The sequence below is a fragment of the Ambystoma mexicanum genome, chromosome 9 (assembly GCF_040938575.1).
Source record: "Ambystoma mexicanum isolate Mex_15411 chromosome 9, UKY_AmexF1_1, whole genome shotgun sequence".
Classification (NCBI taxonomy): domain Eukaryota; kingdom Metazoa; phylum Chordata; class Amphibia; order Caudata; family Ambystomatidae; genus Ambystoma; species Ambystoma mexicanum.
Genome location: NC_090931.1, coordinates 1,185,416,275 through 1,185,430,230, shown reverse-complemented (window position 1 = coordinate 1,185,430,230; position 13,956 = coordinate 1,185,416,275). Strand labels below are relative to the sequence as shown.

At 45.3% G+C, this 13,956-nt stretch overlaps 1 protein-coding gene across 1 annotated transcript in view; it reads right to left on the bottom strand.

Annotated features, from left to right (window-relative positions):
* The window catches only part of LOC138489003 (von Willebrand factor D and EGF domain-containing protein-like), a 3,370,177-nt gene extending 3,360,929 nt beyond the window's left edge, over window positions 1–9,248 (bottom strand). The window contains exon 1 of the mRNA XM_069616529.1: window positions 8,994–9,248. Within this exon, the coding sequence (XP_069472630.1) occupies window positions 8,994–9,117 (124 nt within the window). The 5' untranslated portion in view covers window positions 9,118–9,248. The remainder of the gene's footprint in view (window positions 1–8,993) is intronic.
* Window positions 9,249–13,956: the final 4,708 nt, after the last annotated feature.

Here is a 13,956-nt window from a genome sequence, read left to right as displayed (position 1 = left end):
TTATGAGATAACACACTGGGCCTCATTCCAAGTTGGGCGGTAAGGGTTAACAGTCACCGGTAAGGAGACCGGTGCCGTTAAACCCTTACCGCCCAATTCCGAGGTCCCTTAGCGGGAGCCACAAAGAACATGTGGTCTGACCACACGTCCTTTACAGGTCCCGCTAAGGGACCAGTGTGCTAATAACTCGCTTGCTATTCGCAGGCCCGTTATTAGCCCCTTCCCCATTCCCATTGAGCCCAATAGGGGCTCAAATGGGAATGGGGAATGGTTGGTTGAATGGGGATTTACCGGGTCCTCCAGGGTCGGAATGACCGGTAAGTCCCCATTCAACCAGTCCGGACCCGGACCCGGTTTGGGAGGCAGCCATGGTGCTAATAGCAACATGGCTGCCGCCCAACTCGGAATGACCACCACTGCCTTTCTCAGATAGTTAATTTAGACATTGCAAATCATTAAGTTGAATGTATCTGGAGAAAGATAAGAGAAAGGAGAACTACCATTGGACAAAAGAGGGTTGTTAATGTCAGTGGATATTAAACCTGTAAACTTTCGACAAGAATAACCATTCCATTTGACAGTTAACTCGCCCCAGTCAGAAGATAGCATAGCCATAACAGGGTTTAAGTCAAACGAAGCAACAGGGGTTTGCAATGTGAAGCGCAAAATAATGTGCTGACCTATTACAGGATTATGAAGAAATAAAGTGCTACACCAACGTCTCAATTCTGTCTTGTCCTTTCTGTTCGTTTTACAGTGTAATTGTGCACCCAGATACCCGAGGGTTCCTGGTGCTATACAAATGAACAAATAAATAATACACTCATCAGACACAGAAATGTAATCAATCAAGGAATGCAGATTCCCATGGTGCCAAGTAAAAGTATTTGAGAACTCAATATCCTCATGCAATGGAACAAAAGACATCCCTCATCAAGCATAAACAAGTCCCAATCTACCCCTTGCAGAATGTTGGTTGAGACAGTAGGGATGGTACTGCAGAGGACTTGTTCAACCTATCACCCTCTGAACACTTCGAATTGAAGTTCCCCACCCTTCTATTATTGAGGGTGGAAGGCCTTGTTCCAACCACTCTGCAATTAACAAGGCCAGAGCATATTGAATAGAGGCTTAAAATGACCGAGAGGGGATCCAGTATAGGTTAACTATGAGGATTTCAAAATTAACTAGTTTGATAGAGAAGTCAGCAGCTAAGAGTCCCTCATAGGAAGAGTTGACACTCTGTGCTTTAATTCTCGAGTTTAGGTTACATGCAATAGTCAAACCCTCACATGGATGCCCCATGTGGCCTCTGAAAGACGATTTAGTGAATGTCGTAAAACCCTCTAATTCAAAATGTTGCATAGCCGTGGTCTCTTGTAAATACTGATGTGCTTGTTCTTGAAAAAGTCAGCACTAGAAAGGAATTTAGCCAAGTTCGCCTGACCACATGTGTTCCAGGAAGAAATCTAAAAAGTAGAGGGGTTAGGGATGAGACTGGACCGCCTCGTGTTGGTAAACATTTTGATGGCCCCCTCCAACCAGGAGCTGTATTGAGGATTGAGGATTGGTAGATGGTTGGACATTAAGACCTGTACCCCCTTTGATAGCTGAGACAAACCTGGCTTCTTTTAAATCTCTAGGTGGAACAGATAGGAAAGCCAAAGCCCCTACTTGGGTGTTCAACACATAGAGATCAAAGCCGAAGGATCTCAAAATTGGTTGATCATCTAAAACCAATTGTGCAATTAGGTTTGAGCAAAAATATCAGACCAGAAAATCGCTTCATTGATCTTGGAGAGCTACATAGTCAAAGTCACCTGTATCGAGGGGTCGCAAGGAAGGAATGGACTGAAAAATGTCCTATAGTTTTCCCTGATTCATGGGCAAAATCCTGTTGACTTGGGTGAGATTTTCCTAGCCAATAATGACAGATACTTGATGATTTGAGCTTTATACTTGCTCGCTGTAGGAGGGCAAGGAATCAGGAACTGTTGAAAGAAGTTCATGCGTAGCATGTGGACCCCCAACTGATATCTCAACAAAGCTATGGACCAGAGTGTTATAGGTGGTAACATGGTCTTGGGAGCCACCTCCCCATTAGCCCTAGTGGGGCTAGAGTCGCTCAAATGAGTAACAGGATCACAAGCTGCATCTTTTGAAAATCGCAGATAGGTAGTAATTTTGGTTTTAATGTCAGTTAAATGTCTGTTATTGATAACTGGTGGACAAACCTCTACAATAGGCATGGCCAAGGATGATGACATAGTAGCTCTGATGCCCTAATCTCACCCTCTGAGGATAGCAACCTTAAAAATGTTAGTGAAGATTTCCGTTTATTCAGATTAGGAGGAGATATATTTTTGGACTTCTTGTTTAGTTGCCAGTGTTTTCTCTTAGCCTTGCTTTTGTGGTTAAAGTTCTCAGTGACCAATAATGGCGAAGGGTAATTAGTCACTTCCAGGCTCTTAATTTCTGTTGAGGACTCAAATAGCCCTGGAGACACTCTTAGTCTCGATTAAAAGTCTAACAGTGGAGAAGGACTGTTCAGAGATTAACTGATAATGGGCAAAGCTAGCAATGTTGTTGTAGGAATGATTAGAAAAGTTGACTCAATAAACGGTTCCACGATTGAATGAACCCCTAGAGGCACAACCTGCTTAGAATTATAGAAAGATCTAGGACCACAAGCATCCCCAGACATGTTTCGGCCTTGTTGGGCGTCATCAGTGAGGAGTAGCTTGGGTCTCTAGGCCCAGCAGGCACGGGACCCACATCTGGGCATACCCGTCCCACTCGGGGATGACAATAGCCAAACAAAAGAGGTGATGGCTGGAAGGTTTAGAATGAATCTTAACCTCTGGCATCGCTCTGGGCAACCATCCAGACCATCGTTCTTCATCTGCCAAGCCTAGAGACCCAAGCTACTCCTCACTTATGAGCCTCAACAAGGGCGAACCATGTTTGGGGATGATAGTGGTCTCGTGCAGAAGGGATGTGACCTAGCAGTTAGGGCTGGACTGCCCCTTTTGGGGTGGGGCCAAGCCTGATTTGCATATGGTCTTTCCTCTTCTGTAATGTCTTGGCAGGCAAAGAACGGTGGTCTGGAGGGTTGCCCAGAGCAATGCCAGTGGTTAAGATTAATTCTAAACCTTCCAGCCATCACTTCTTTGTTTTTGATTGGTCACCCCGAGTGGGACGGGTATGCCCAGACGTGCGTCCCGTGCCTGCTGGGCCTAGAGACCCAAGCTACTCCTCACTGATGAGCCTCAACAAGGGCGAAACATGTTTGGGGATGCTTGTGGTCTCGTGCAGAAGGGATGTGACTTAGCAGTTCGGGCTGGACTGCCCCTTTGGTGTGGGGCCGAGCCTGATTTGCATATGGTCTTTCCTCTTCTGTAATGGCTTGGCAGGCAAAGAAGGGTGGTCTGGAGGGTTGCCCAGAGCAATGCCAGTGGTTAAGATTAATTCTAAACCTTCCAGCCATCACTTCTTTGTTTTTGATTGGTCACCCCGAGTGGGACGGGTATGCCCAGACGTGCGTCCCGTGCCTGCTGGGCCTAGAGACCCAAGCTACTCCTCACTGATGAGCCTCAACAAGGCCAAAACGTGTTTGGGGATGCTTGTGGTCTCGTGCAGAAGGGATGTGACCTAGCAGTTTGGGCTGGACTGCCCCTTTTGGGGTGGGGCCAAGCCTGATTCGCATATGGTCTTTCCTCTTCTGTAATGGCTTGGCAGGCAAAGAAGGGTGGTCTGGAGGGTTGCCCAGAGCAATGCCAGTGGTTAAGATTAATTCTAAACCTTCCAGCCATCACTTCTTTGTTTTTGATTGGTCACCCCGAGTGGGACGGGTATGCCCAGACGTGCGTCCCGTGCCTGCTGGGCCTAGAGACCCAAGCTACTCCTCACTGATGAGCCTCAACAAGGCCAAAACGTGTTTGGGGATGCTTGTGGTCTCGTGCAGAAGGGATGTGACCTAGCAGTTTGGGCTGGACTGCCCCTTTTGGGGTGGGGCCAAGCCTGATTCGCATATGGTCTTTCCTCTTCTGTAATGGCTTGGCAGGCAAAGAACGGTGGTCTGGAGGGTTGCCCAGAGCAATGCCAGTGGTTAAGATTCATTCTAAACCTTCCAGCCATCACCTCTTTGTTTTTGCTTTGTCACACCGAGTGGGACGGGTGTGCCCAGACGTGGGTCCCGTGCCTGCTGGGCCAAGAGACCCAAGCTACTCCTCACTGATGAGCCTCAACAAGGGCGAAACATGTTTGGGGATGCTTGTGGTCTCGTGTAGAAGGGATGTGACCTAGCAGTTCGGCCTGGACTGCCCCTTTTGGGGTGGGGCCAAGCCTGATTTGCACATGGTCTTTCCTCTTCTGTAATGGCTTGGCAGGCAAAGAACGGTGGTCTGGAGGGTTGCCCAGAGCAATGCCAGTGGTTAAGATTAATTCTAAACCTTTCAGCCATCACCTCTTTGTTTTTGCTTTTATAGTGTTGTCCGGGACAATGGGCCTCATTACGGGTTTGGCGGTAGCCATGCCCTTAATAAGGGCATGGCTGCCTCCAAAACCGTATCCGGGTTCCCTGAATGGGGAATTACTGTGCCATTCCGAGTATGGAGGGCCCGGTAATTCCTCCTTCAGGGAACCCAGGCCCAGACCTTACCCATTTCCATTTGAGCCCCCATAGGGCTCAATGGGAATGGGAGCAGGAGCTAACAACGGGCCGATTACGACCGGCCCATTGTTAGCTCCCTGGTCCCCTCGCGGGACCCGGTAAGGACGCCTGGTTTTACCAGGTGTCCTTACCGGGACCCGCGAGGGGACCTCGTAATATTGCGGAATGGTGTTAACGGGCCCGCCACTATTAGCGGCGCCCATTAACCCATTCCGCCATTCTCGTAATGAGGCCCAATATCTTTTATGCTATCACAGAGGCTCAACATTGACTCTAAGACTAGGTGTAGAGTCCATATAGATGCTGGTCTCAAAACGTCAATATTAGGCATAATAATGGACATTCTTCTTGTTTGGATGTTCTTTGGTGTAAAAAATCAGTGGTTGCAATTGTCTCAGGAGAAGTTGTATTCTTAAACTGGTGCAAAGCCCTTTCCTCCTGCGACCTAGGCACCTCCATCCTAGAAATAAGTTTGCTTGTAGTGAAGGACATATCAGAAATTTTTGTTAAATCACCCATGTCTCTACAGAGTCTTAAGAAAGACTGGTCCACAATAATAGTCATCCTGCTCTAAAGAATGACCATTTGCAGAGGCATGGACCGGCATGACATTATTGGTGTTCCTAGGGTTCCCATTTTCGATAGTTAAATTAGAAAACCCTTGGCTCATGAGCTGATCTGGATTGCTGCAGGCAACTGGACCATTTGGCAACGTGATAGATTTTTGCCCAGATTGAGCTGTAGGTTGGGTTTTTTAGTTAATGTCAAAAACCTCGACTGTAAGACAAAAAGAAGAAATGTTTGCTTGATTAGAGGGTTTTGGTGTATCAAGACAACTCGCTGCAGTTGGCCGTTCGTTTAACGCTGCATTGTTTTAAAAAGGCGATACAGTTACCGAAGAGGTATATTCAAGAGTGCCCTCTTGATGCTTGGCTTGTTTGATGACCAAACAGTGAAAGACTTAGTACAAACAGTTCACAAACAGTTCACAGGAAAAAAACGTACTGTGTGAGATCCACAGGAGTCAAAATGTCTCCGTAAACATGACAGAGAAAAAAAGAAAGCAGAATGCAACCACGACCTCCCCGACACAGTTTGTGTCAGGTTTTAATGGGAAGCACCTCCCAGTAGTATAAAGACAGAAAACATATGTTGTGGCAGCTCCAGCAGTCTGACACAATAACAAGCAGCGCACTCAGTGTGCTCCACTATAGTGTCTGTTTTTTATGGTGAGCACCTGCCATTAGTATAAACACAGAAAACAGACTGTGTGGCAGCTCCAGCAGTCTGACACAATGACACTCAGTGCACTCTGTGCGCTCTGCTATAGTGCCAGGTTTTAAAGCTGAGCCACTGCCATTAGTATAAACACAGAAAACAGAGTCTGTGTCAGCTCCAGCAGTCTGACACAATGACTGACACTGAGCGCACTCCGTATACTCGGCTATTGTGTCAGGTTTTAAAGGTGAGCACCTCCCAGTAATATAAACACAGAAAACAGACTGTGGCAGCTCCAGCAGTCTGACACAATGACACTCAGCACACTCCTTGTTTTTTTTTTATTAACGCTACCGTTCTGGCCGTGATGTTTTTTGCATCAAGATGAAACTTCAGATAGTGTATCAGGCTGAATTATGGAATTATTGGAAATGTTTTTTCTAGAACAGAGGAAATTATTGTGGCAAGGGCACTTAAGGGAGCTTAGAGTAACAGGGGGTATTCTTTTGATTATTTGGAGGAGAATGGGGTACGATTGGTATGTATCTATCAGGTTTCTGCTAAAGTTCTTTGTATTATAATTTACATTTGTGTAGTCTGTACCTTGTCACTACCTATTCATTCTGTCTGCTATGAAATGTGCATGTTTTTCATGTATTTTTAAACAATGGACATAACAAGAGACTCTCATTGTGCCTATTGGCTTTGCAAAAAATGGTATACAGCGCGCTAACCCACGGTAATTGATGAACAGCCTCACAAAAAGCATTACATGCAAGTCATCCTCCCTCTCTAAATCAATATTGCTTGCTCCACTGAAGGCTGTTGACTGTCTTAGTAATGAGGTGGAACAATACGTTGTTCAAAAGAGTTGGCTATACAAAGAACGTGTAATACGAATGCTGCACAGTCCTGCTCTGCTGTAATAATGAGAACTTTCTGAAAGGTCAATAGCATTAGAGATTGCAAACCACACTGTGAAAGGACAGGGTTTCGAAGCAAAAGGGACAGCACTTCCAAACTTTTCGGACCAATTAAGTAACTGTTGGAAACAGCAAAACAATTGCCTTTCGGCTGTATTTCCTAATCGGAGTAGCGGGTGAAGCGTGCTTGCTGTGATCGCAGCATCACTGCTTCTTGTAGAAGGAGCGAGCATATACATTCTGTGCTGGTTTTAGTAAGAACTGGTCAGGGGCTCGTGTGGGTGTCGAAGGAATTAAGTGAAGGCCACAGTGACAGATTAGGAGCAATCACGTTCCTGTTCTGTACTGACCACATTGTTATGAGTCCTCCACGTGGCGCCTGATTGTTTATAATATGCATGCTGGATATTGAACTCTCTGCTGGTAGATGATAATATCGTGCATTACTGCATACTAATTATCCAAGACTATCACTCATCGGTTCTCCACCATCATTTCCTCCAGTGCCGATTGCGGGGGCGCCATGGGTTTCTGTAACTCCTCAAGCTGTGGCTTCGGTTTTCACAATGCGCTGGGTGCAAGACACAGGTTGCAACTAGTGGAGACTGAATTTATAAAGTTCATGATGCATTAAGTGGTCTGTGTGTGGTTGATATCTCAGATGAAATGTTCCTTAGGTTAGTCTGAGGTGCCTTAAACGCAACAATACGTATTTTACCTGTGAGTCATAGCTACGGTTTCAGATTGTATACTTGAGGGGTGTTGGTAATAATTACATCTGAAAATACAGCAATGCTTATTGGCTATGACTGACTAAATCATGCTCGCTTTGTATTGACACATGATGGTAAGTTCAGAAACCCACCTCTTCAAGGAGTCTCTGCTCCTCAACACCTAGGCCATCACATCGCCCCAATTTCACCACCTCACTTGCTAGACACTGTCCGCCCTCCTCCTCCCTGCCGCTCAGTACAGCTGTACCCCTCCTCTGTGCCCCTCCGCATCCTACCCCCTGCAGTATATCTGCTCTGTTACCTGTGAAAAGCACTCTGTAATGCATCTGTACTGTTGTATGCCTGCGAAACACTCGGAAGCTAGGTCCGCACTCAATAAATATTATACTTAAAAACATAATGAGGAAGGGACATCAAGACGAGAGTGTTGTGAGAATCAGGAAATCCTTCAAACTACGTTTGAACAATTGTTATAAATCACAAACTACAAAGCAAACTGAGAAACTGAAGATGAACCCGTGTTTCCTTTGGCAGCTTGAAACAATCTATCCACGCAGGTAAAGAGCACATTTCAAAAGACGCTATTTTTTTTTAGAATAATCTGTTCTTTTTTATAATCTCTTGCCGCTCGTTATCCTGAGACTTTCTGAGGCACGCCCCGTTTGCACTGGCGTTGAATGTATCCGCACTCGCAGAGCATGGCTGGCACATATGGGAAACACCAAGCCCCACATTCAGCATGACTTTATAACGATAGCATGAGCTATGACCGTTCGCACACGTCAAGATTATGGTAAACACATGCGGGTAATGCATAGCAGATTGCTGGGCCTCCTTTACGAAAGCAGCTGCATCCTGGCTAATATACATCATATCGTACGTCACATATTACACACATCTGCGTGGGCGAAAAGACAGCACTAAGCATACATGTTTTTCATTTCAACAGAGCATCCACCTTCTGATGTCAGTTTTTATCTATACATTTCAAAATATTAACAATAAAAGAAATTAATGGTATCTGCTATTTCTTTAATCATGACCATAGTTACAACGTTCAAAGCATTTATCGGGTTGTATACACACGTTGAGCATGCTGATCACGTCCCCTCTCGTAACCAACGCGATGACCATTCGCCCCCTACATTTAAAGTAATGTGGCACTTTGATAGCTTGATAACATGTAGGTTCTCCTCAATTAATGGATACCATGAAAACCCGTTTTCACTGTCATTTCGGTGTGTGCAATCCCTGTCTATTGAATTAAAGCAAAGTGCGTGTACAGTATACCGATGCCCACCTGCACCCATCAGCAGCACAGGTACTCATCTGCCTCTCTCACTGCAGCCCCACTAATGACCTTCAAACCCCTTTTCCTTACAGAACAACGTGAAGCGAGGCCGCCAAACGCGGCAGACGGACTCTGTGCAAGACCCTTCCTCTTACCGGATGCGGCTAGCCCAGTGCACAGCTGTGGCTGGAAGAACGAGAGGAGGCAGCATTGCAGAAGTACAACCACCCGAAGCATAGATGGGAAGCCGTCCATTTCAGTGAAGTCGCCGTTTGTCATGGATGCCCCACAAGCAACTGGACGCAATAGCACAAGACTTCGAGAAAGGCGTCGTAAGCTGCATATGTCATCCCATGGAGAGTGTTCCTCGTCTACTGCGATGGATGGGGAGGGGTGTAAGTATTACCTAACCTAACATTTGGAACAGGACACCCTCCCCTGACAAGGCACACGCCCTTTCTTCAGAGACTTAGGATAACGCAAACCATGCGCCAGATGTTGTGAGCATGGGAAAGGAATTAAAACACAGAGCTCTGGAGGGGTTTGATCTTATTATCAAGGAGACATCTTCTGGCATGTTCTTCGAGTTGACATCACTCCTTCCCTAAACGAAAAACGAAGAAGGAGGTAGACTTTTCGAACATGCTGCAAAACAAACCTTTTTTTTAATGAACTTGAAAATGATGTAGATACCTGGGTTGCATGTGCGCACTATTGTTAGTGTAGGTTATAGTTGCCAGTGTCTCTCTCTTCTAGGTCAGACGCTGGGTGCTGCTGTTCCTGACTTTGGCAAACACACTCTTTAGCGGGTTGCCCAGCAGAAAGACGTGGATTCCAGGAGTGTGGTGGGGTGGTACAAGAAACCGCAAATTATCACAATGAATAAAAGGGAAGGCCAGAGCAGTGTAGATTCAACATAATTTATGTGGGTGAAATGGGTAATTGCCCAAAATGTCACCCTCACAATTACAACAGCCGAAAATGCCGACTTTTCTTTTTTTTTAGACCCCCCTTACCCCACATATATACGTGTGGGGGGGTATATGATATATTAATATGGAGGCAGCGTGGGGGGACTCCCTCTGCATATATATGTAGTGTAAAGGGGGTTTAAAAAAATAAAATAAAATAAAGGCAGCATTTTGGGCCGTCGTAATTATGATGGTCGCAGTGATCACATAGTTCAGGTGAAATGTGCTTAGAAGTCATATGTACAGGAAAGAGGGGTATCAGAAGGTGACAACCCCAAGTCACTAGGTCATGGTGTTGAAGCGTCGCTGGCGTGCTGATTCCTCGACCCTGCCTTTGCCTCTGCTGGAAACCTCCATGGGCATTTGGGGGGTGGGAGGGATGTGTGACAAAAGAGCTAGTGATTAGGGGACTTGGATGAGGGGAGTCCTGATACAGAGAGTGTAGAAGAGCTTCAAGTGTGTCTGAGGTAGATACAGGCAGCGGGCAAATGGGCAGGTCATCTGCGGCCATGGTTTACCTAGAACACACTCATACGGTTCCATGTGATAAAATCGCGGCAAAAATTGCTGTGATTACAAAATATTGCGGCAAAAATGCCGTGGTTTTTGCGCCACAATCCATATAAAGGATGCGGGGGACACCCCCGCAACCCCTGGACCCATTACACCATTTAATGGGAGCGGGGGACACCCCCGCAGCCCCGCTCCCTTTAAATGGTATAATGGGGCATACCTTTACCGGTCAAACCACAGCATTTTTGCCGCAATTTCATCTTAACACGACATATTTGCAGCAATTTTATTACCTGATACCAATCATACCAGGGGGACTGCAATGCACTCTCTTTTCAACAGATTCTGAATCACAGCTACTGTCCGGATTAGTGCTATATTACTCACGGCCTCTTTCTGGCATAAAGAGGCTGTCCTATCTATCAGTGATCATGGCTCGCTCTTTTTCAGGTTTGGATAACCTGATGTTGCGGACAGGGTTTTGGTTGGTTTGGCAGCTGCTGCTGCGTAGACACAGGGAGGTGGATGACTCAAATTGTTGTTCAGAACAGGTGGTTTTGCTGCATAGTAGAGATTGTGGGTGCTTCTTAACAGGTCTCTCTGTACTTCAAGTTTCATCATGTTCTCAGAAGCCGTCCACTCAGGGTTGCGTTTTTCATCCATAGGCAAAAAGAACGTCCTCTAATAAATTTGGAGTAATATGTATATATGCAAGTGAAAATGTGTGGGTTTTTGGCTTTGCGTATGTTCCCTATACAATTCCACACCGTTTCACTAATCTGCACCACATTTTGCACAGTCACCTGTTAGAATCCTCCAGACATTAGCGGCTACGTGACATTTGGACACCCCACCCATTTCCCTGGATTTCAGCAAAAGTCTATGGGTTTGTGGGTATGTGGCTTTGCATATGTTCCCTACAAAATTCCACACCGTTTCACCAATCTGCACCACATTTTGTACAGTCACCTGCTAGGACCCTCTGGATATTACTGGCTACATTCAGCAGTCGAAGTGTAGGAAAAGAAGCAGTGGAACTATGTTCCCTACTGGCCTGCACTGCTCCCCACAAACTCCATCGCCGCGCCCCCTCCCATGCACAATGCAAACCCCAAAACACACGCACCCGTTGTTTAAGGGCACGTCCAGTGCAGTGCACTGAAAGAGCAAGTTTAAACTTCTTCCTCCACTTTTATTTTAAAACAAAACTGTTCCGGAACGGTTTCTTTTTAAAATAAAAGTATAGGAAATCTAAAAGAAGTAGAGGAGCACCACTCCCGAGCGTGCCTGCCCACTTCGACCACTGGCTACATTCCATTTGGACGACCTACCCCTTTCCCTGGATTTCAGCAAAAGTGAAAATGTGTGGGCAAGTTTGTGACTTTGCATGTATCCTTATACAATTCCACACTGTTTCACAAATGAGCATCACATTTTGCGAAGTCACCTTTTAGGGCCCTCCAGACATTACTGGCTACATGACATTTAGACGCCTGACCCCTTTCCCCGGATTTCAGCAAAAGTCCCATTTTTTTGGTGGGTTGTGGGTTTGTGGCTTGATGAAGCATTTTTCCGTATATAATTTATATAATTTCACACTCTTTCACCAATCAGCACCAAACGTTGCACAGTTACATGTATCTATGAGGGAATGAAAGCCCAGGCAATGCCAGGTATATCAGCTAGTATACATAACGTTCCTATCCTTTATAGTGACACCGGCAAAATCAATGTTATGGTACAAGTGTTTTCTCAAAATTATATTGCTAATAACGTTTGACTAGGTGGATGGATTGGGATATAATTCCCCCCACTCAAAAATTATTGTTCTTCCCCCAGGGACATCATCTGGGGGTTGCCAGAGGTCACAGCTGCCACTCCTGAGGTCTCCCTTGCTACCGCTAGAAAAAAAAGGTAAACTCCTGGATAGTGGCCAGCACCATGTGGCTCTTGGTTTCTGGAGTGACAAGCTTTCTTGGTCAGACCTCTTAAAACACAGGGGGTTCCAAAAGTGTGATACTTTGAGCAGTGGCCCTAAATAAGTAAGAATAGGAATAACAAATAATTTGTCTTTCTGGAATTCTTTAGAATAATTGCTAGACTCATTAAAGGTTTATTTCAGGCACACTTCAGGGGATGAGTCGATAAATGAGTACCAACACAGGTTGGGTGATATTGTATGTATATTTGTTCTATATAAAGTGCTTAAGCGTGAGTGTTATAGAATAACACATCATTATCATTTGGCATTGAACGTCTGCTTGCATTCAAAGTAATTTGGTGATATGGGCCTATAAACACTGATATTAACAATACATATGGTGATCCATTCTTGTATGAAATGTACCTCACATTATAGTGATATCCTAACCATATTTTTCGTGGTGTACTTAGGAACAATGCTATGTGATGCCACTTCCTGTTTTGTCAAGGGGTGAAAGGTCGTGTTCCATTGCTTTCTGTAATTTCACATTGGGGTGGGGTCAAATCACATCGCTTCCTGTGATGTCATCAGCGGTCAAGGGTCATGCTATGTCACTTCTGCTACCCCTGGAATTTTGGTGCAATTACATCCCTGTCTGCCCACCAAACTAGACACTTTGATTATTGGTGTGTGCAATCCTGATGGATTGTAAACTGGACAGATAATGCAAACATACTTTTCCACCTAAATGGATGCAAACATATTTTGAAAAACAACATTTCTACTACAGAAAAACACTAATTGTAACAGTCATGGTGATCTCATCGGGATGCATTTCACGGGAACTCACATTTTGCGTTTCCTTTTACGTGGAACTAAATGCTATCACTTAACACCTGCTAAAAAAAATGTTCATGACTAAAGGATATAGAAGGAAGAAATTGGTGCGAAAAAAGAAGGGTTGCAGTGTCTTGGCGATGGCGGGAACGCTGATACGCTGATAGTGGTTGACAGCGTATTAAGTTGAATTCTCTGAATCGATGCTCTGGATTCTGAAAGGGGAAGTTGCTAAAGAGGCATACTGGTTATTTGTTTTCTTCATTCCGTAACCACCATCTAGAAGCACACCAGTCTCTGGAAAGCCATCTGGCACAAGAGGGTGGCAATGTACACCCAGACACATACCAATTGTGGGGCGAGAAGCAGTGGGATCACCTGAAGCTCTATGTGCGGGCTGTTGTTGTTAGAAAGAATCGGATGCCACTGTTAGGCGGAAACCTGTGCAGTTCCCTCTGGGACCACTGCAAAAGATTTAGGACTACAGGTGTTGCGATGAACCCACTTGGTAGCAGTCTGTACCACACAGATTCAATTGGTAGCTGTGGCTGAGCAGTCAGACTTCTCTCAAGAAAAGTTGGTCAGTATAGGGAGTATACAAGATAGGGTAATTCTTCGCAGCAAAACGAGTAAACACGCAACCAGGCTTTAGTATAAAGATAAGTTATTTATTAATAACAGAACGTCTACGAAAAATACTAAAGTGAACCACGGCAAACAAATCAAAATACAATTACTCTGCAGAATGGAATAAAGCTCAACCCCCCGAAACACAATATCGACAACTCTAGGCTCTACGGCACCACTTATTTTCAGACAGAGGTGTATACCTAAACCCAGATGACACTCGAATATTTTTAGTGAGGAAGGGAG